The following is a 20,561-nucleotide window of genomic DNA, read 5'->3' on the forward strand; positions in this document are numbered from 1 at the left end:
GAAATGAGTAAAAGTAGGAAGAAGTAGAAATACTTTGGGGAATATTTAGAGATCTTTTTCTGAAATTTGCAAATGGAGAACTAATTTCATTCTTCCCATAAATTTCTATGCTTAGCTCTGGGGCAGGAGTGGGGAACCTGCAGCCTCCTTCTAGGTCCTTGGGTGCAGCCTTTTTGACAGAGTCCAAGTTTTACAGAACAAATCCTTTTATTTTTTTTTTAATTTAAATTTATTTAGTTTTCAACATCCATTTCGATAAGATTTTGAGTTTTAGATTTTCTCCCCCTCCCATTTCTCCCATCCCCAGTTGGCATACAATATAGGCTCTATCCTTTCATTAAGGGGATTTGTTCTGTGAAGTTTGGATTCAGTCAAAGGGCTGAACTTGAGGACCTAGAGGGCCACATGTGGCCTTGAGGCTGCAGGTTCCCTGCTCCTGCTCTGGGGCTTGGTGGTAGAAAGAAAAGTAAGGTGCTGTCTACCCTCATTAGACCATAATTTTTCTTTTTGTGTTTCTTTTGTGGGTATTTGACTAACTTTGACTAACTTCATTAAAGCATCTAGAAACCCAGGTTGAGAAATAATGAGCTGATCTCCTTTTGGGCACACACTCCCCAGGGCTATACTGTGAGATACTTAGAATTACAGAATCTCAACAGTTAGCAGTTCAGAAATTCTGTCACATTTTTGACCTGGAATCATCCAGAGGGGAACACTTCTGTGGGCAGGAGTTATACTATCAAGGATTAGTGTCTTAAATGTTATCATTTTCTCACCTGATCCCAGCCCCTTTTGAACTTGAGTAGGAATACTCCAGAAGGTCATTGCCTGGCAACCATGGCCCAAACAGCCAGCTCTTTGATCTGGAGTAGGAGCCATTAACCTCTCACCCCCTAGGCACCATCATATAGACCAGCCTCACAAGCTAGCCTGAGAGCCTGGCGTGAAAATGTGCCCATCCTGCTGGGTAGCTCTTGGAGTCTGATGTGGTCCCGTGGGGATGCCCCTCACCTCCGCTCAGCAATTGGTACTCCATGCTGTATCCTTGCAGAGCCCGATCACATTGTGGTTCCTGCCAGCTTACTTTCAGGGATGTGGGTCCCAGGGCCGAGAACACCAGGCGGGTGGGAGTGTCAGGCACCCCAGAGGGCAGGCGGGATTCTGGAGGAAGGAAAGATCCAGGTAGAAAGGAGAGGGGGCAGGGGGCTACAGCATGACTGGAGAAGACAGTTAAGTTTGGAATTGGCTTCTATAGGAGGGCCTGGCTCCCTTTCTCGTGCCATGGTGGGTAAGGGTCCTGAAAACAAGTACCTCCAGCCCAGGGTGGCTCATTCGCTTGGTAATATCCCCTCAAAAGGAATTTGGTCCTTGTCTTTGCCAAGAGCCCCATCCACTATGCTGCCCCCTCCCTCTAATCAACCTTCACACAGAGGAACAACCGAAGATTTTAACCCTTCTCTTCCCCATCTGCATTCCCCCCACCTCCTTCCCTCAGGAAAGAGATATCAGAGTGTCATTAGAACCACAGCACAAGCAGGGAGGTGAATGGTTAGCGGCTCTAATGGGCCCAGCATGGAATCTGCAAATGGAATGGGAGATAATGAGGTGGTGGTTGTTGCAATGGGCAGGTGTGCAGATGAGGACAGGGCAGCCACTGCAATATGGAACAGAGCACCGCAGGCTCTACCTGGGCCCCAGGTGTGTGTTGCTGGTCTGGCCAGGATTACAGAGTCCTGAAAGCTACTGTAGGAGTGCAAACCCTTCACCTGAACTCCGTCCTTTGGCACAGAAACCCCAGTATACTTGCTCCCCCCATCTTCCTGAATGGGAGGGAGGCCTAAGGTAGATAAAATGGAGAGAGTGAGAGGTTGGGGCAACATTCGGCTGTTGTGTCAAGCCTGTGGAAATCTAGAAAGACAGGATTAACAGAAGAACAGGGAGGCACATGAATGAGGGCCCCCTGAAGATGAATACAGCCAGCAGAAAGCCCCCTCTCCCCCAGACCCTCACACCCCCATCAGTCATTGGTTGCTCACCATAGGAAGAGACAGACGCCAGCGTAGAGTAGTCTCTGGGCAGAGTTGTTGAACGCTCTGTACGAGTCAGGGAATGGTAATCTTGGGTGAGAGTGGAGGAAGTGCTTAGTATTCGGTGCTGTGGGTGGGGGCTCAGGTGGCTGCTACCCGTAGATGTGATGGTGGTAATCCTGTGCAGGGAGTTAGCACTGCCTGGGAAAGCGTAGTCCAGCCTTCCATTAAGTAAGTGCTCTGCATGGGGAGTGAGGGAGGGTAGGTGGAACAGATAAGAGAATCAGGCTCCAGGGTCAGTGGAAAAGATATCAGAAGCCAATCCCCTCATTTTATTGATAAGGAAACTGAAGCCCAGAAGTCCTGCCCAAAGCCACGTAGATGGTCAGATGAAAATCTGGCTCCAGGTTAGGGGGTCTTTCCACTCTATACTGCCATAACGTCCCAGGCATAGCCCAACCTTTTTGGTGAACTTATGAGGTAAAGACCTCATCCCACCCCCAAACCTGATTCACACTACATTACTATTACTTGCAATCTGGGCACGGGGTGGGGGGGAATGATGGGGAAAGCAGAGAATTAGATTCCTAGGAGCTTTTGGCCCAAATTCAATTTCCCCAGGGTTGAAGCCCTTCTAATTGGCCCCTCAATTCAGTGGAATTTGCTGGGGGTCTGATTTACATCAGATAAATTAGATAAATCATCAGATAAATTTAGATAAATTCCACCCTCATTGTGCCTGCTTCCTGCAGATTGCACATTCTCTCTCTTGCTGGCTCCTAAACCACTCCTCGAAGTCCGGGAAGGAAGGGTTTCATTCGCCTCCTGCTCCTTCTCAGAACTAAAAAGGGGGCAGACTCCTTGCTCCTCAAGGCAGCAACTTCCAGGGAAGACGTGCGGTCTCTGCCTCGAAAGCTCCAGGAGTTAGGCTGATCCAGAGACCTTCTGAGATCAGTTCCTTTCATGAGCCACCTTTCTGACCTTACCAAACACCAGCTCTGTTCCATCACCCTGAACACGGTTGCCATTCTCTTGCCAGGGTGCGTGGAGTGGACATACGTGTACCTATCTGTGGTGTGTATGTGCAGGGCACTGCCAGCTGTACCAGCTTGTCCATCAGTGTTAAGGGAAGAGGGGGTGGGGAAGTTAAGGAGCAAAAGTTGTGTGTGCCTGACTCTTGGACAGCAGGGCAGGGGCTTCCTCTGTCACCTGCTGGGGGCTGGGGCGTCCCCCTTCGGGGGAGGCTGCCTCCTGGGTTGCTATCATCTTGGGGCAGGATGAGCCCCTCAGCCTCAGAGGAGAGCCCGCTGCTGCTGGACAGGCGGGGGATGAATTCTGGGGGCAGCTGCCACGTGATCTGCCGGAAATTCAGGTTCTCCCCTGGCAGTGGCTCGAACTTCCAGCCGGAGCCTTGGGAACAATGAAGGGGCAGGTTGGCACTGCCCCTTGGGGTGGAGATAGGTTTGGCTTGATAGGAGTGACAACCTGTAACCGCTTGGCAGGGTGGGGTCAGAACTAGCTGCCTGCGGTGGCCACAGTCAGTATCTGAGCCATCAGCCCATCCTTGGGAACAGCCTGAACACTGAGGAAGTGCATCCTTGGGAACAGCCTGAACACTGAGGAAATGCATAGTTGTTGATATGAAGAGAGAAGGTCACAGGAAGAAAGCAAAGAAGACCATCAAAGTGACTTCACAGGAGGTGGGTAAAAGCAGGTCGGATTGAAAGTGTGTTTCCCTCAGTCTGGGACCAGAGCCCTGGAATGCTCTAGCTATAAGATTAAAGAAACAAGCCTAGGGAGGGAAAATTACAGAGTCACGGTCACACAGCTAGTTATTATTAGAGCTGGGACTTGAATTCATATTTCAAACGAGGGCTCTCCCAGTCTCTTAAAACAGGTCAGTGGCCTCGTTTGGCTCAAATCCCCTCCCCATCCCCCCTTTAAAGCTGAGCAGTGCCTATGGGCCCTCCTACAACGCCAGAGGAAATCGATGGTGGTACTGCACATTGATATTAGCACTTCATACTCTTAAAAATCCTTTCAAATCTGTTATTTTCCATGATCTTCACAGCAACCCATGATAGAAGTCACACTAGGAGTTAGCAGTAGTGCCAAGAGTGGACCCTCTTTCTGCCACACTTGTCAGGCAGAGAAAAGAAGGGACAAGAGGAAGGTAGAAAAGATAAAGGAAGAGAAAGAGATGTATATGGGGGAAGGGGTGATGGGGCATAATATCATTGAGAGCTATCTCAAGTCCTGCTAGGAGAATGACTCTGGCTCCAGCCCTGGGGCTCCCAGACCCCTCCCATGTAATAGTCTGGAGAGATGTGTGTCTCTTAGTTGAAACTAGAGGCAAGTTGGGACCATCTGCGTGTTTTCCTGCCAACTAAGGCAGGGTGATTTTTGCTATGCCTACCTCTGACACTACTGCTTTGGTTACTGCTGATTCTGAGGGTGACAGGCAGATGTTCTCATTGAATGAGTCTCTAGGGTCCTTCCAACAGTCCCTTAAGGCTACATTGTGTGTTTCCCCATAAGTTTTCAAATACATATAGCCCAGTATCCATTTACTTGATGTGACACTCTGGTCCCATGACAGTTCATGACGGGTTGGAAGAGCGGCAAAAAATGAGTGCTGTTTTCCCATTTCCCTCCCTCTGGCATCAATCCTGCCTTCCTTTGTCCAAGAGCCGTCCCCAACCAGGATCTCCCTCTCCCAACCTTTGCCTTCCAAACTCAAAGTACCTGTGTCATCAGAGACGCTGGGTCTCTGGCTGCTGGCAGGGGAGCGCAAGACATCGTCGCTGTACATGAGGAAGCTGTCATAGTCTTCCCCTCCCTGGGCATCTACGATGGGGATGTCTGGGATGATGGGGACTAGGGACAGGAAAGGAAGGAAGTGAGCTGGGATTTATGCTGCTATTCCTTTTTCCCTCTTGGCCTCCCTACGTAGCCCAGATACTCACTGGACATGGGCCGTTTAGGTTGGGTAGCAAGATTGATAATGGCTTCTCTCTCTGGCCCCCAGCCTGCCCCATTGCGGGCCTTTACTGTATATCTGTAGGGCTGTGATTCTCGAAGGTTCTCAATCAACAATGTCCGCTTCTTGGGTGTATCCACCAGCACTTTCTTCATGGGCCCGATGGGTCCTGGAGCAAGAGAGAGAATATCATGCCTTAGTTCTAACACAGACTCACTGGGTGACCTCAAGAAAGTCATTTCAGCTCTTTGAGTGTCCATTTCCCCTTGTGCAGCAATGGGTGAATATCCCCTGACTCTGCAAAAATACCCTCTTTCCTTTCTTTCATACATCCCTATGTGTACTGTCTTTCCTCATTAGAATGTAAGCTCCTTCAGGGCAGGGGCTTGTATCCCCTGTACTTAGCATAGTGCTAGGTACATAGTAAGCACTTAAATGCTTGTTCTATGTATGTATGTATGTATGTATCTATCTGTCTATCTAGATATGAGGATAGAATTAAAGATCCCAAAATTCAACAAGTTGTACTTGATTGGTCAGACTCAATTTTTACTTGATGCATTATTCATAGCATCTATAAAATTTCATATCAGCTTCCTTATGGCCTTTCCTCCCCCTCTATGAATCCCACCGTTCTCTGTTCCAGTGTGGTTCAGTGTAACAGTACCTGACTGTCAGCTGTATGTCCAAGCAGAGCCAATGTATTATAAACTTGTATGAAAAAAAAATTCAGGGAATGTACTCCATTCTCTCACCCCTATAATTTCTGGATTATCAATTGGTCGGGATTAACTGTAGCACTGTACCTTCCATAAAGTAGAAAGTTAGATAATGCTGTTGTTATTAGACTATGTTGAAGTATAGCTTTTACCCCTCTGGCTTCTGTCTCCTTCTATACATGCCCAAATGTGTTTTGACATTACCACCACTCTTCCTAAAGGGTCTTAGATAGTGGAAGCTGACACCACAAGTTTTTGTGGGGTGGGAAGAGGTCACATAGTCCTTACTGTTGTCCTCGTTGACCAGTCCATAGCAGACTTCATAGGCTGTGATCTCCCCATTAGTCTCAGCTGGCTCAGCCCAGCTCAGCTGGGTGACAGTGGAGGAAACAACATTGAAGGCCAGGCGTCCAGGCTCACTGGGGACTGTGGTTGATTAGAGTGGAGAGACAAGGAGAAAACAGTCAGTGGCGGAAAGAGGAGCAGGAGTCCCCAGGGATCAGGAAGCACGAGAATGTGATGGATGAGGAAAGGAGAGCAAGGACTTCTGAGGGCTGGGGTAGGAAGGTTCCTCTGGGAGCCATGGGGATGAGAATAGGAGGGATTTATCTTTGGGAGAAGAGAAATCAGAAGAAACAACCTTGGCAAAAAACTGGAAATTGCAGGGATGCCCATCATTTGGGGAACGGCTGATACAAGTCGTGTTATCTGATTGTGGTGGAATACTATTATGCTGTAAGAAATGATGAGCTCAATGATCTTAGAAAAACATGGAAAGATTTGCACAAAATAATGAAGAACAACATAAGCAGTACCAAGAGAACATTGTATACAGTAACAAAAATATTGTTTTAAAAAGGACTTTGAGTGAATAAATTATTTTGACTATTGTAAATACCCAAATTAGCTATAAAGGACATATGAAGAAAAACACTACATCCAGCGAAAGAACTAATAGAAGTATATACAGAATAATTTTACATGTGTATATGTATATGCATGTATATGTATATGCATGTATATGTGTGTGTATATGTATATACCTATTTGTGTCTAATGGTGGCCATCTCTAGGGCAGGGGGTGGGGAAGGAAAGAAAAAAAAAGGATAAAAAAGAAATTTACATGATAACTTTGTTGTATATTTAAAAGGAACAGCAAGCTGTACATAGTAGATTTGCAGTTTAATGTACAATTATCTTTTTTATTTTACTGTGCTATAGCTTTTTTTATTCCATAAATTAAAAATAATTTCTTTTTTAAAATGAAGGAACAACCTTGGGGCAGAGGGTCTGGGAAAGACTTACCTTCCTCATTGGTACGGCAGGATACCAGGGAGCTATAAGGCCCCTCACCCATTGGCCCATAGGCACAGACCTTCATCTCATAGTCACAGTACGGGTAGAGGTTGGTGAGCTCCACCGAGGGTACTTTACAATCGATGAACCGAGCCTCCGATTCAGGGTCACCCTGTATCCAGTATTTTACCTGTACCCACAGGGAAAGATGTCAGAAGGAAAAGGACCCTCTCTTGGGTTATAATACATAGTGGCAAGCCACACATCAGGAAATAACCAAGGACAGTCTATCAGCCAGTCAAACAATTATTAAGCACCAACTCTGTGCTAGGCACTGTGCTAAGTGATGAGGATATATTCCCTCAAGGAATTCATAAGCATAATAGAGAAGACAATAGGGCAAGGCTTTAAAAATGTGAGAAGATATGCTGTGCCTTCAGTGACTATTGAAAATAGTCCCAGGACCACAGATTTAGAGATCATCTAATCCAACCCCCTTATTTTATAGATGAGGAAAATCGAGGCCGGAGATGTAAAACCATTTAACCCAGAATTGTTAGCCAGTAATTGACTCAAGGGGGCCGCTAGGTGGCGCAGTCAGCCCTCTTACCTTGTACCCAAATGGCTTGCCAGGAGGTGGTAGCCAATTGAAATGGATCCTACGTGAACCAACGGCCTTGGCACTGGGGTTCTGAGGGGCACCTGGATCAGCCCGGGTGGAATATGACGACGGAGTCTGGCCAACGAACTCCCTATCCAGACTTTCTGGAGTGAACGGGAAGAGAGGAACATCCTTATTTAAGCACAAAAACAAAGCACAAACATAGAATCTGGTCGCTTTTGTGCTATTAGAGGGAGCCGGACACTCAACAGATGACCCTAATGGGCAGGTTAGGACTGATTTCTCCGAGGTCCCCAGGGGCTGGTTGAGGTTTAGAATCTCACTCTTCAGGAAGGCAAAGTTCTGAGGAATGCTTCTAGGGGGATGAGCAGGTCAGACGGGGTCTCAAGATCCCTACCCATCTATAGGGCACCTAGGGTTTCAAGAAGTAATAAGCAAATTTTGTTTTTAGTTCCTTGTTCCACATCTCCGGTGGCTTTCCTTCCTGTTACTCGGGACTCTCAATTTTCTTCTTTCTTTCTCTTGGGTCTGAAACCCCCATAGTCATAGGGCATGAAGGTATTTAGAACTGAAAATGGCTTAATGAGATGCTCCTTCCAGATGGTTTAAAAAGGGGGGCCCAAAACCCTAATGGTAGCATTTCAGGCACCTTCAACAGCTGGGAATTTGGGAGGCAGAATTCCTAAATCACTCCTATGCCCAGGCAGGGTCTTCCCCAGAACGTCCCCCTCCGTCTCTCCGCCACATCAATTACCGATGAGGACTGTAGCAGAGTGTGGCTCGCCCAGCCGAGCGCCATACTTGGGGTTGGTTAGGTAGATGTGGAAACGTCGGGCGTGGTGGCCCAAAAGGAGGGAGTCCATTTCCTGCAGATCTAGCAATTTCACTTGCAGCTCCTTCTCTGTCTCCCCTGGCTGAAAGAGCAGGTCTCCTTCCACAGGGATGTAGTCCTAGGGAAAAGCGGGGTCAGATCCACAGCGAGAAGCTGACATCAGGAACGTGGGCGCATGGGGAGCAGGAGAAATCACAGAACCACACAGAGACACCCATCCGATCACACCCAGACACGTCTGAGTATAGACACGGATACGATGGTAGCCACAGTTACACATAGCTGCTCACCTGTCTCCTCTCCCATCTTACCACAGTGCTTGACTCTGCCCTAAATGTCAATCCTAACCTTGTTCCTTAATGACGGTTATATGGTGAGATCCCCATTGGCAGCAGGGACTATCTTAAATAGATATTTGAAAACATAACTAGCAGTGTGGTATAGTCAGGAAGACCTGGGTTCAAGTCCAATCTCTGGCTGTGTGACTTTTCACAAGTAACTTAACCTCTCATTGCCCTCTGCACTGGTAGAAGGAGTTTCCATATTCAGTGTTCCCCCTACCAATGAAATCACAGGTCTGGTCCAAAAATATAAATATATAAGTATATATGTATGTGTTTGTATGTATGCATGTGTATGTACGTATATATGTATGTATATGCATATATGTGTGTGCACACACATATATACAAATACACACATACAAGAATCATGTTAGGGTCATACTTATGGTCCATCCAGTCCTGTATTCCCTTGTGGCCCTTTTAGCCATCTGTATTTTCAGTTTGTACCACCTTTGGTGGCACAATGGATAGAGTGCTGGCCCTGGAGTCAGGAAGACCTGAGTTCAAATGTGATCTTAGACATTTATTATCTGTATGCACCTGGACAATTAATTTAACCCTGTTTGCCTCAGTTTCTTCAACTGTAAAATGGGTTGGAGAAGGAAATGGCAAACTACTCCAGTATCTTTGCCAAGAAAACCCCAAATGGGATCACAAAGAATCAGATACAAGTAATTGACTAAACAACAACAAAAACCTCTGATGGTAATGAGCTCCACATGTGAGCTGCCTGTTATGTGATTTAAAAAAACTTCCTTAATTTGTTTCAGGCGTGTAGCTGGGTGAGTGGTGGCTGCATGTGTGTAGTACTGAGAGGTTTTGCCCCTGCTCCCTCTTTCTGGGATCTGCAGCCTTTTCTATCTTCTCTCATAGCTCTGGGTCACTGGAAGGTGATTAGGGGTGAGGGGTGGGGTAGGGCAGAGTAAGTCCTGCCAGAGAAGTCCAAATGATATCGGGCCACTTGGTACTTCTCTCCTCCTGGGGAGGGGAAATGGTTATTGTCTCCTGAAGCCTGAGGCAGAGCTGTAACTAGGGCAGGACCATTAGAGCTTTGTCCAGGGTACAGACATGGGAAGGTACATTCAGTCAGTCTGCCCTTTGCTGCTTATACCACTAGAACTACTTTTTTTTTTTTTTTTTGGCTAGGCAATGGGGTTAAGTGACTTGCCCAGGGTCACACAGCTAGTAAGTGTCAAGTGTCTGAGGCTGAATTTGAATTCAGGTCTTCCTGACTCCAGGGCTGGTGCTCTATCCACTGCACCACCTAGCCGCCCCTCACTAGAACTACTTTTTAGGTTATGTGAAAGGATTCCTAGTTATAGTCCTGGCATAAGGTTGGTCCTATGAGTTTGACATCCCCCAAGATGGAAAAGGCATCAGAACAAACATGAAGAATCCTAAGAGATTGTAAGACCAAAAATTTACTCATGTTTTCTAAAAAGCATTTACATTCATTGAGGGTGCGGCATAATATATTCAAGGAGAGTTAGAAATGCTTAGGATATAGTAATAATAGTAGCATTTATACAGCACCTACTATGTGCCAGGGACTGTGCTAAGCACTTTACAAATATTATTTCATTTGATCTTCATAACAACCCTGGGAGGTAGTTGCTATTATTATTCCAATTTTACAGTTGAGGAAACTGAGGCAGACAGCAGTAAAGCGACTTGCCCAAAGTCACACAACTAGTAAGTGTCTAAGGCTTGATTTGAACTCAGGTCTTCCTCACTCCCAGCCTAGTACTCTGTCGACTGCACCATCTGATCTGCGTAGAATGCCATCATGGAGAAAGGCTACTACAGAACATACCTCAGCGACAACACCACAGAGTACCGAACGGACCATGTATCTGACTCTGTGTGGCGTTTCTGATATTTCTTGGGGAGGCTTTGGTACTAGGAACAAGGCCAGGGAGAGGAGGGTAGAGACGAGGATTATCTATCCAAAGCCACTTGGGCATATCCTCCAAAGAGACCAAATCACTAATGAAAATTCCCAAGGACCCAAGCCACTCTTCCTTCCCCCCATACACACACAGAAACACACACAGACAGAGGGAAAAGGGGCATCCTATTGCCTCCTCTGCGCACAGGCCCCACTGCCTGCTCTAAAAAGCTCTTACCCGGTTGGCACGGGCTGTGTTATCTTGTGTACGATAGGAGACTTGAGACTTGCCACTGTCCATGATGCGTCTGGTAACGGGAATCCGGGCAACCTGGTCCAAATGGCTGAAGGAATATTCTGGCTGATCAAATGACACTATCCCACTGGCTGCAAGAAACCATGGCAGACAGTGTGGGCAAGGGGAGGTCTCAACCTTCCTCTACCCTTTTTTTGGGTCAAGGTGGAACCTCCTTAATTGCATCTCCTAACCTCATTCCTGAGACCATATCAGCAACAACAGAGGAAACGTCTTCGTTATTCTCATCGACATGAGAAGAATGAGATTAATAACAATAACCAAAAAAAGAGATTGAGACTGGACCTGTGATTTCATTAGTATAGCAATCTCCCAGCTGAAGAAAGTTCCTCTATCAATGCAGGCTGGCACCCTTCTCTACAACGTGCAGTCTTAGAAAATTATCTAAAGCACTGAGAGGTTAAGTAGCTTGTCTAGGGTCACACAGACAGTATGGATCAGAGGGAGGACTTGAACTTAGCTCCTTCCTGGAATTTCTCTTTACTATATCTTTACTATATCAAATGACACGTATGTAGCATTGTAAGGTCTGCAAAGCAATTTGTATGTATTATCTCTTTTGATCTTCACAACAACCCTATGCAGTACCTACTGCAGACATGGAAACAGATTCAGAGAAGCTGTGACTTGGCCAGCACAGGCAGTAAAGAAAGTGTTGGAGGCAAGATTGGAAATCATCATGGGAAGCAGCAGACCAGGCATCTTGGCAATGAGTCCAGCAGCATCCAAAGAACTCTTGGGCCCACGTGAAGTAGAAGAAAGGATTCTATGCCATCCTCCTCCTCCATCCTGCCAACATGTTCTATTTCACCCTGAATGTCAATTCTAACCTTGTTCCTTAATGATGGTTATGTTGACCAGGCGACGCCCAATGGTGGCCGTGCCCAGGGGTACATCAATGGCCTCCACCACCAGGTGCTCATCATCATCATTATCTGGACGGATGAAAAGAGGGACTCGAACATCTACCAGCTCTACTCCCTCCTGAAATTCCACCATGCCCCGGGCATCTGGATGGAGAAAGTAGGAAAAGGGGAAGACACATTGGATCAGAGGAGCAAGGTAGAGAAAGGAAGGCAAAGATCATATTATAGGATTTAGAACAGGGCAGAACTTTAGATGATAATGATGATAAAATAATAGTATTTATATAGCATTTGTAAAATGCTTTACAAATACAATTTCCCCTGCTTGGATCCTGCTGTCCACTGAGACTTCTGGGACACCCTGAATTATCTCATTTATCCTCACAACAATCCCAGGAGGTAAGTCCCATTATTACCCCCATTTTATAGTTGAGGAAACTGAAGCAGACAGAGGTTAAGTGTCGTGCCCAAGATCACAGAGCTAGTAAGTGTCTGAGGTTGGATTTGAACTCTGGTCTTCCTGACTCCAAGTCCAATACTTTTCTCTACTGCTCCATCTAATTGCCTTAAAGATCATCCATTCCAACCCCCTGATTTTATAGATAAGGGAACCAGCCTCAAGAGTTGAAATGACTTGCCCAAGTCAACAGATAGTAGGTACTAAAGTCAGGATTTGAATTCAGGACCTCTGATTGCCAATCCAGTTCTCTTTTCATTACACCCAAGTCAGAGTATCCTCTGAGTATGGTCAGCACAAAGCTTGATGGACCATGCCACCTACCCTGATCTCCAGTGAGGGTGTAGTAGCCAGGGGCCACCTTGAGCTCATGGAATGCCCCCTGTGACACTTGCTTCTCTGTCAGCTTCAGCAGAGGCACCTTGGCTGACCGGGGGGCCATCAGCACGGTGTCCACAATTGTATGGTCCTGCCTAACTCCAAGGGAAGAAAAGAAGATCATCAAGATCCAGATTCCCTGTCTTATCTCTGTCCACTAGAGGGATCTATAAGATGGCAGTGTGACTTTCTTATTCTTTGTTATTGGTGCTCAGTCCAACTCAGCACCTCCTAGCACAATGTCTCTTTGTTTGTTGAATGACTATGCATGGATGGGCAGATCCTGAGGGCTCCTTTTTTTTTTTTGTTCTTGTCCTCATTTGTACCTTCTTTCTACTTCTAGTTCTTTATCTTCCCTGCCCCCCACCAACTCCCAATTCTGTCTGGTCTTCTTTTCTGTCCTTTTCTCTCCCCTGCTTTTCTGGCTGTCTACCAAACATGAACGTAGGTCACCAACTGGGAACAGTGGGAGGTCATGGGTGTGATATTGGTGACTTTTCTTGTTAACCTGTCAGAAAGGAAGGAAGGAAAGAAAAAGAAAGAAAGAGACAGAGAGAAAGAAAAAGAGAAAGAAAGAAAGAAAGAAAGAAAGAAAGAAAGAAAGAAAGAAAGAAAGAAAGAAAGAAAGAAAGAAAGAAAGAAAGAAAGAGAAAGAAAAAGAAAGGAGGAAAGGAGGGAAGGGTATTAACTTGTTTTTTTTTTGGCAGCTAAGCACCCACCTGAGAAGATTGTCAAGGGGGTACCCTCCCCATCACTACATAATTCCTTCTTGTTAGAGCCCTCTGCATTTCCCATAATCAGACATAAACCGACATACAGGGGTGCCCAGGACCTGGGACTCAGAACACAAAGCGTCATGGGAGCTCAGATGCCATATGCTTTTTTGGGAGGGCATGAGGATAATGGTGCTAGGCACAGGGCCTGGCAGGTGGAATACAAGTTCTCTACTGGGGGACGTAAACACATTGCTCTTTTCTTCCCTCACCCCATTCCCCACCCCCAAAGGAGAGAAAATGTTAAGGCAGGTAAACAGAGAGAGAAGGAGGATAAAGGGACAGATGTCCGAGAGTTATAGTCCTAGGGTTACCAGCTAATGATCCACTCACTTTTTCCCAGCATTGGGCTGTTGCCTGTGGGAGAAACAGAAGAAATGAGTGAGTTATGCTGTTCTTAGACACTTGAGAAGGGTTGGAGGTGGGGTGGGGGTTGGGGAGGGATATTTAGGACTTTTGGTATTTTCCTGTGCTAGCAGCCCACCTCATAATCCACTACCAGGCTGCAGAGTTAATATAGGGCTGCCCCTGGACCAGTGGGATGGACCATCTTACTCTTTTGAAACACCATCCAGGGAGTCTTGGACCAGGATGGTACTGGCAACCAATGGGCCCAGAGCAGGCACTATCTCCTTAGAGTATGTCAAATTGATCCCATGTCAAGCACTCACCGAAACTTGGTCTGCTGAAGCTTCTGAACCCCAGGGATCTGTCTGTAAACTTCATTCAGCTGAAAAGAACAGAGGTGACGGGAAGTGAGGTTGTCTCTGTGGGACAGTAAAGACCACCTAGAGCCCTGTTCCCACAACTGCCTTTGCACTCACTGTCCCCCATGCCTGAAATGTCCTCCCTCTTCACCTGTGCCTCTTAGAATCCCTAGCTTCCTTTGGCCCTTGACCGAAGGAGGCCTTGCCCCTTCCTTTTCTTCCCTTCCCTTCTTTTTCCTTCCCTTCTTTTTTTCTTTTGTGCCTGGGTCTCCCTATCTCATCCAGGCTGGAAGGGCAACAGCCACTCATATAGGCTTCATCTTCATACTGATCAGTATGGAAACTTTAACTGTTCTACTTTTCTGACCTGGCCCAGTACATCTTTCCCAGCAGCCCTTCACTCCTAAGGACTCTTCCTATTAGTACCAAATTTAGTGGAGACATCCTATTGCCTTTTGTCCCATTGTAGCTCAGAAATCCAGAACCCAAGCAATCCACCAGCCTTAGCCTCCCCAGCAGAAGGAACTACAAGTGGGCACCATCATGCCTGACAGGAGGCCTTTCCTGGTTCCCCTCAACTGCTAGTATCCTCTTCTCTAAAGTTGCCTTTCATCTACTCTGGTTCTATTTAAATTCATGTACATCTCTCCATGCTGTCTCTCCTTTTAGAATGTAAGGTTCTTGAAGGCAGGGACAGTATTTGCTTTTGCTTTGTACCCCCAGTGCTTGGCACAGTACTGATCAAAAAAGTAAGCAATTAATAAATGCTGATTAATTGATTCAGAACCAAGAATGAATTCCCTAGTCAGAATCCTCCTGGGATAAGGAAATATACCCAGGCCGTGGAGCAGAGTTTCCAAGAGCTCAGACCATTGCAGCTTTATTTTTTGGAAAAATGCAAATGGTAGATTGCCCCACAGGCTACCCCTTCCTTCTGAGCACAAACTCTCCAGAAAAGTTCTATCCTTGAGTTAACTCCTTCCCACATACTCTTTTCTACCTTCTTCCTTGATTTGCCATATTCAACCTTGCCCAGAGATTCTCCATTTCCCCCCCACCGAGCACTGCCTTCAGCCTTACATTGTCTTCCACTTCCTGGCGCAGCTGTTCACACTCCCGAGTATCAGGTTTCAGCAGGTTCTCGGTGCAGAGGCGGGCAAGGCGCAGGGATAATCCATATGGGACTGTGTGGAGAAAGGACAGGTCATCTTGGCTCTCTTTCATGGAAGCCACTACAGAGTTCCCACTGCTCAGAACCCACAGAACTTTGTCATGGGTAGGCAACTTGGTAGAATAGCAAGCCTGGTGTATTGTGGGCATGGAATTTTTAGTGTCCAAAAGCACTAGTGTGGTGAGAAGAAAATGGAAGTTAGCTCCATAGCTGGCTGCTCTTGGCTCTTAGAACCCTGTCAGATGCCCTGAAAAGTGACTAAGATGAGTGTCCATTGGGCCTCCAGATTCAAAGCAAGCAGTATCTACAGTACCACTGCTCAGGATGCTGTTCTGAGGAGGGCACCCCCCGGCCATGCCTCTTACCCAGATCTTTGGGATTGGTGGCATGGGTGGTGATGCCAGAAGACTGTACATTGTTGATTTTCCAGCGGACCATGTCACGGCCTTTCAGGTTCCCACTGCGTACCAGTGGCGTATCCAGGTGGTCTGAGGCCATTAGGTTCTCCCTCAACACATAGTGATCTTCTTTGAAACCCACCATGTGGCCTGCAGGAGGAGCAGGGAGATTTCAGTACCAGAGCCACCCTTATGATGTTCATGGAGTATAGTGCCAATGCCCACTCCTCCTTATACCCAAGGATATCAGACTAGGAAAGACACCTGAAGCCACTTACTCAGCTTCCATCATCCTGAGCTTAATTTTCCATCCTGTCTGGGAGTCACTGCTCCCTCTTTCCCTCCTCTACCACTGCCCTTGAGGAAGTGGAAGGCTTCAGCCAGAGCTCCGTTCTCCCTCACCCTCTCCATACCAGTACCCCGTCAATACCTTTGTTGCAGCAGGGGAGCAGGGCCAGGCAGGCCTGTGAGAGAGACAGAAGGAACAGAAAGGGAAAGATGCTTAGTCACTTGAGCTGCTCCTAGTTCTGGATTACCTATTTCTTTTAGGGCCCTATTCATGCCTCTGGGGCAAAGTGGCTACTCTTGTCCTGAGAGGCCTAGTAGCACTAGATTGTGGCGGGGCCTGAGGGCTGGGGTAGGACAAAGGCAGTAGGTATCAGGAATTATGATGGCAGAGGTGGACAGAAAAATGTCTGTGAAGGTCTTGTCCCACTTCACTTAGCCCTTGCCTAGTCTCTATCCTATCATAGTGACCTCCAGTCCTTCCAGGTTATCACTCCTGTTCTGGCTTCTCTTTCTTTCCTTCCCAAATTCCACCATTTAATTAACCAGTTCAGCCCTATACTACTGCAACAATATTGAAAGACTTCAGAACTCTGATTGATGCAGTCACTAGTCATGCTTTCAGGAGACTGAAGGTGAAGCATGCCTCTTACCTCTTGGCAGAAATGTGGTGTATTACAGGCATGGAATGAGGCATACACTTTCAGATGTTGCCAATGTGGTTATTTTGCTAATTGTACTTCATTGTTACAAGAGAAGGTTTTATTGGGGGTAGGGAGTAGTCCTTGGGAAATGACAGCAATGTAAAAATGTCAATAAAACATTTAAAAAGAGAATTCTCTCCCCTTCCCCTTGAAATGACCTTGTATTTTCTTTGTATGTATTTTTTTTAAATATCCCTATAGAAGAAGGAAGGAAGGAAACATTTATGTGCTTACCATGTACCAGGTACTGTGCTAAGTGCTCTATAAACATTATCTCATTTGATCTTTACAACAACCTTAGGAGGGAGGTGTTATTATTATCCCCATTTTACAGATGAAGAAACTAAGGCAGAGGTTAAGTGACTTGCCCAAGGTCACATAGCTAGTGTCTGAGACCAGATTTAAATTCAAATCTCCTTGACTCCAGGCCTAGTATTCTATCCACAATATCTACCTATTGTCTTCATTGGCTAAGTTGCAAGATTCTTATATTCTTAGTGTCTGGCACATAGTAGGATCCTATTAAATGCTTCCTAATTGACTGACCAGTGAATGGATCTGTGTAAATACAGACTTCAATGGTGCAGATTGCGACCCACCCGCACCATCATGTCCTGAACATTTTATTCTCAAATTCTTTCACTCCTTTTTCTATCACTGTGCTTTCCTTGCCATGCCTGGACCATTCCCTCACCATCCCCCCCTCCTCTGCTCTTACTTGAACTGCTGAACAGTGCTGGAGGAAGTCATGCAACCCAGTTGACTGAGTCTGCAACAAATTGATTTTATCTAATTTCAACTGGGCCCTCACTATGGTAAGGAAATATTTTTTTACTAATTTATTTTGATTTATCAACAATTATTTCCATAAGTTTTTGAGTTTTACATTGTTCTCCCCCTCTCTCCCTAAGATGGCATGTAATCTGACATAGGCTAGGTAAGGAAATATTTTTACTCCTCCCTAATTGCTTCTCTAATTCCCCACGGCTGCTGTTCTAACCCTTTTTTCCCTTCTGCTCAAGCCTCCTCTACTTCCCTTTTCTTTACTCTCTCAGCTGACTTTGCCTCATGCTTGAATGAGAAAATCAAGGTCTTTCCTGTGAGCTCTCTCTTCTCACCTGCATCTCATACCCTCTTGACATCATCCCTCCATTCTGTCCTCCTTGACTGCAGTCACTCTGATGGAGGTGGTCCTTCGGCTCACCAGGCCAACCTATATATGCTGGATTTAATCCCTTCTTATCTTCTCAAGCAGAATGCCCCCACAATCATCCCCACTCATTCTCTCATCTTCAATCTCTCCCTATTTGCTGGTTCCTTTCCCACCAATTGAAAACAGGCCACATCTCCTCATTCTTAACAACAAAAACAAACGGAAAAACTCTTGCCCATCATCCTCTCAAGTTAGCATTCTATAGCCTCTCTCTTTCTCAACCAAACTCCTAGAAAAAGATGTCTACACACACTGCCTCCACTTTCTTTCAGTCCTTAACAATTTGGTTTCTAATTTCATAACTCAACTGAAATGGCTTTCTCCAAGGTTGTCAATCATGTCTTAACAACAAAATTTGAATCTGATGGTCTTTTCTCAATTCTCATCCTATTTGATTCTCTGCAGCATTTGTTGTTTTTGACCATCTCCTGTCTTGGATACTCTCTCTGACCCTAACCTACTAGGGTTTTCCTGACAGTGCTCTTTCTTGGATCTTCTACCTGTCTAATTACTACTTCTCAATCCCCTTTGCTGAATCATCACTCTAAATGTGGGCATCCCCTAAAGCTCTTTGAAGGCAAGGACCATTTTTGCTTTTTCTTTGGATCCCCAGCGCTTAACCCAGTGCTTGGCACATAGTAAGTGCTTAATAAATGCTCATTGATTGGTTGGTTGATTCATTGATCCCTTGAACCTATAAGCCCTTCACAGCCTGGCCCCAACCTACTTTCCAGATGTATTACATATTATGCCTTTTCATTCACTCTTCAGTCCAGCCAAATTGGCCTACTATCCTCAGTGTCCAGTTAGCATTCTCCCCTCACCTCTACTTCTTGGACTCTATAGTTTTCTTCAGGACTCAGCTAAATGATTACATTCTACATGAAGCCTTTCCTGATCCCCCAGCTGGTAATGCCTCCATTCCTTCTAACCCTGCCCCCACTTCAGGTAACCTTGTATTATCTTTGCATATATTTTGTACATGTCCACATACGTACACATAGTTTCCCTTGGCTAACTCCTTGTACTGCTAGCATCTAGCATAGTGCCTTGCACATAGTAGGTACTTAAATGCTTCCCTATTGATAGATTTGTGATTTGATCAGTACGGATACAGCTTTCAAAGGTGCAAATTGCAACCCATCTACACCATCACATCCCGAATGACATTTGTTCATGTGTTCCCACAAATCCTCCATAGGTGTCTACCCAATGTAGTGGAGGCTTTCCTCTAGCTTTCTTGACATTTCATGGGTACCAGTGGAACATGTGGCTTGTCCATTGGTTATTCTTCTCTTTCTACAGACACCATTCCACCTCCTTTTTCAGTGTTACATCAAAGAGATATATCTTTTATACCTCTTTGCTGCCATTTTGTTTTTTTTAATAGTCTCATGTATGCCCATCCTCTGTAACCATTCAGACTCTAATTTCTTAGAAGGCAGGGCCTATGTCTTCCATATCCCCATATAACCTGGCACAATGCTAGGCATCTACCCAATAAATATTAGTTGGCAAACTGATCAACTGATTGATCTGGAACCACATGGAGAGACAGGGTGAAGCTGGACCTTGAGTGAGTATGGCTCAGCAAAGTGGATCAGGAAGGTATGGGAGGTAGGGATGGGGGTCTTACCTTGCAGCAGGCACAGTACTTCCAGCAAAGCAGAAGCAGCAGGGCCAAGAGCAGCAGGAGGAAGATAAGCAGTGGAATCAGCCACCAGAAGTTTCCAGGAGGACACTCTAGGACAGGGGCAGACACAAACAGTTATGCAATGGGGAGGGATGGGAAGAAGAGAGCCATGAAACAAAGACTTGTAGAAATACAGAATAGTAGGGACCTTGGAAAGTGTCTAGTCCAGGTCTCTCATTTTACAGAGAAGGAAACTGAGGAGTAAAGAAGGAAGGAAGTGATGTGCCGAGGTAGATCAAGAGCTGTGTTCGGGGAACCCCTTGGGGAAGAGCAGAAGGAAATCAACTTCTTTCTGGGTACCTAGATAGATCTTGCCCCTTAGAGGAGGGTACTCTCTCCCGTCCTGCTCTCTGTCCCACTGGGGACAGGAGCTCCCTCCCTTCCTTTCTCTCTTTTGGCCCCCGATCTAAGTCATTTCTCTCTTTGGGCCTGAATGGCACTCACCTTTTTTCTTATGCACAAGGACGGTGCTGTTGGGCCCAATGGCTTCGTTCCCTTCTACAGTATAGCTGTATGTGCAGTCGTCATCCTCATCACGGAAGGAACAGTATTCCATCACCTCTTCTGCTGTATTCACCATCACAACATGCTACTCCATTAGATAGAGTCACTAACTATGCATACGGCCCCCACCCTCCTGCCCCCAGGAATGGGAGAAGGACGAGAAGGAAGTAAGTGATATCCCAGAGAGCTGTGAAGCAAAGGTCTAGGTCTAGGGGGCGATCTGACTTGGTTAAGCTTTCCTGAGTGGATGGGAAGGGCAAGAGTGGTCTGAGTCTGCCCAGTGGGGTTGTATGGGGCATGCTTTGAGAAAGGCATTCCATTCTAATAAGGAGGACCCAGGGCACTTAGCTGGGCACCTAGCTTTGCCTAGGGCCATTCCGAGAATTTT

General features: G+C 46.2%; 1 protein-coding gene across 3 annotated transcripts in view; it reads right to left on the reverse strand.

Annotated features, from left to right (window-relative positions):
- ITGB4 (integrin subunit beta 4) overlaps nucleotides 1–20,561 on the reverse strand; it is a 45,820-nt gene that overhangs the window by 2,008 nt on the left and 23,251 nt on the right. Inside the window, exons 17-35 of one of the 3 annotated variants that reach the window (XM_027872786.1) lie at nucleotides 20,114–20,236; nucleotides 19,613–19,719; nucleotides 16,205–16,238; nucleotides 15,742–15,924; nucleotides 15,286–15,389; nucleotides 14,170–14,228; nucleotides 13,832–13,855; nucleotides 12,672–12,820; nucleotides 11,855–12,034; nucleotides 10,947–11,095; nucleotides 8,399–8,594; nucleotides 7,633–7,787; nucleotides 7,032–7,212; nucleotides 6,015–6,152; nucleotides 4,994–5,176; nucleotides 4,773–4,904; nucleotides 2,037–2,267; nucleotides 1,688–1,837; nucleotides 1,012–1,161 (exon numbers count right to left, since the gene is read on the reverse strand). In XM_027872786.1, the coding sequence (XP_027728587.1) occupies nucleotides 1,012–1,161; nucleotides 1,688–1,837; nucleotides 2,037–2,267; nucleotides 4,773–4,904; nucleotides 4,994–5,176; nucleotides 6,015–6,152; nucleotides 7,032–7,212; nucleotides 7,633–7,787; nucleotides 8,399–8,594; nucleotides 10,947–11,095; nucleotides 11,855–12,034; nucleotides 12,672–12,820; nucleotides 13,832–13,855; nucleotides 14,170–14,228; nucleotides 15,286–15,389; nucleotides 15,742–15,924; nucleotides 16,205–16,238; nucleotides 19,613–19,719; nucleotides 20,114–20,236 (2,628 nt within the window). Of the gene's footprint in view, nucleotides 1–1,011; nucleotides 1,162–1,687; nucleotides 1,838–2,036; nucleotides 2,268–3,236; nucleotides 3,438–4,772; nucleotides 4,905–4,993; nucleotides 5,177–6,014; nucleotides 6,153–7,031; nucleotides 7,213–7,632; nucleotides 7,788–8,398; nucleotides 8,595–10,946; nucleotides 11,096–11,854; nucleotides 12,035–12,671; nucleotides 12,821–13,831; nucleotides 13,856–14,169; nucleotides 14,229–15,285; nucleotides 15,390–15,741; nucleotides 15,925–16,204; nucleotides 16,239–19,612; nucleotides 19,720–20,113; nucleotides 20,237–20,561 lie in introns of all 3 variants that reach the window. The other 2 variants (XM_027872785.1, XM_027872787.1) reach the window with 2 other exon arrangements.

The sequence above is a fragment of the Vombatus ursinus genome, unplaced genomic scaffold (genome assembly GCF_900497805.2).
Source record: "Vombatus ursinus unplaced genomic scaffold, bare-nosed wombat genome assembly UNPS02014801.1, whole genome shotgun sequence".
Classification (NCBI taxonomy): domain Eukaryota; kingdom Metazoa; phylum Chordata; class Mammalia; order Diprotodontia; family Vombatidae; genus Vombatus; species Vombatus ursinus.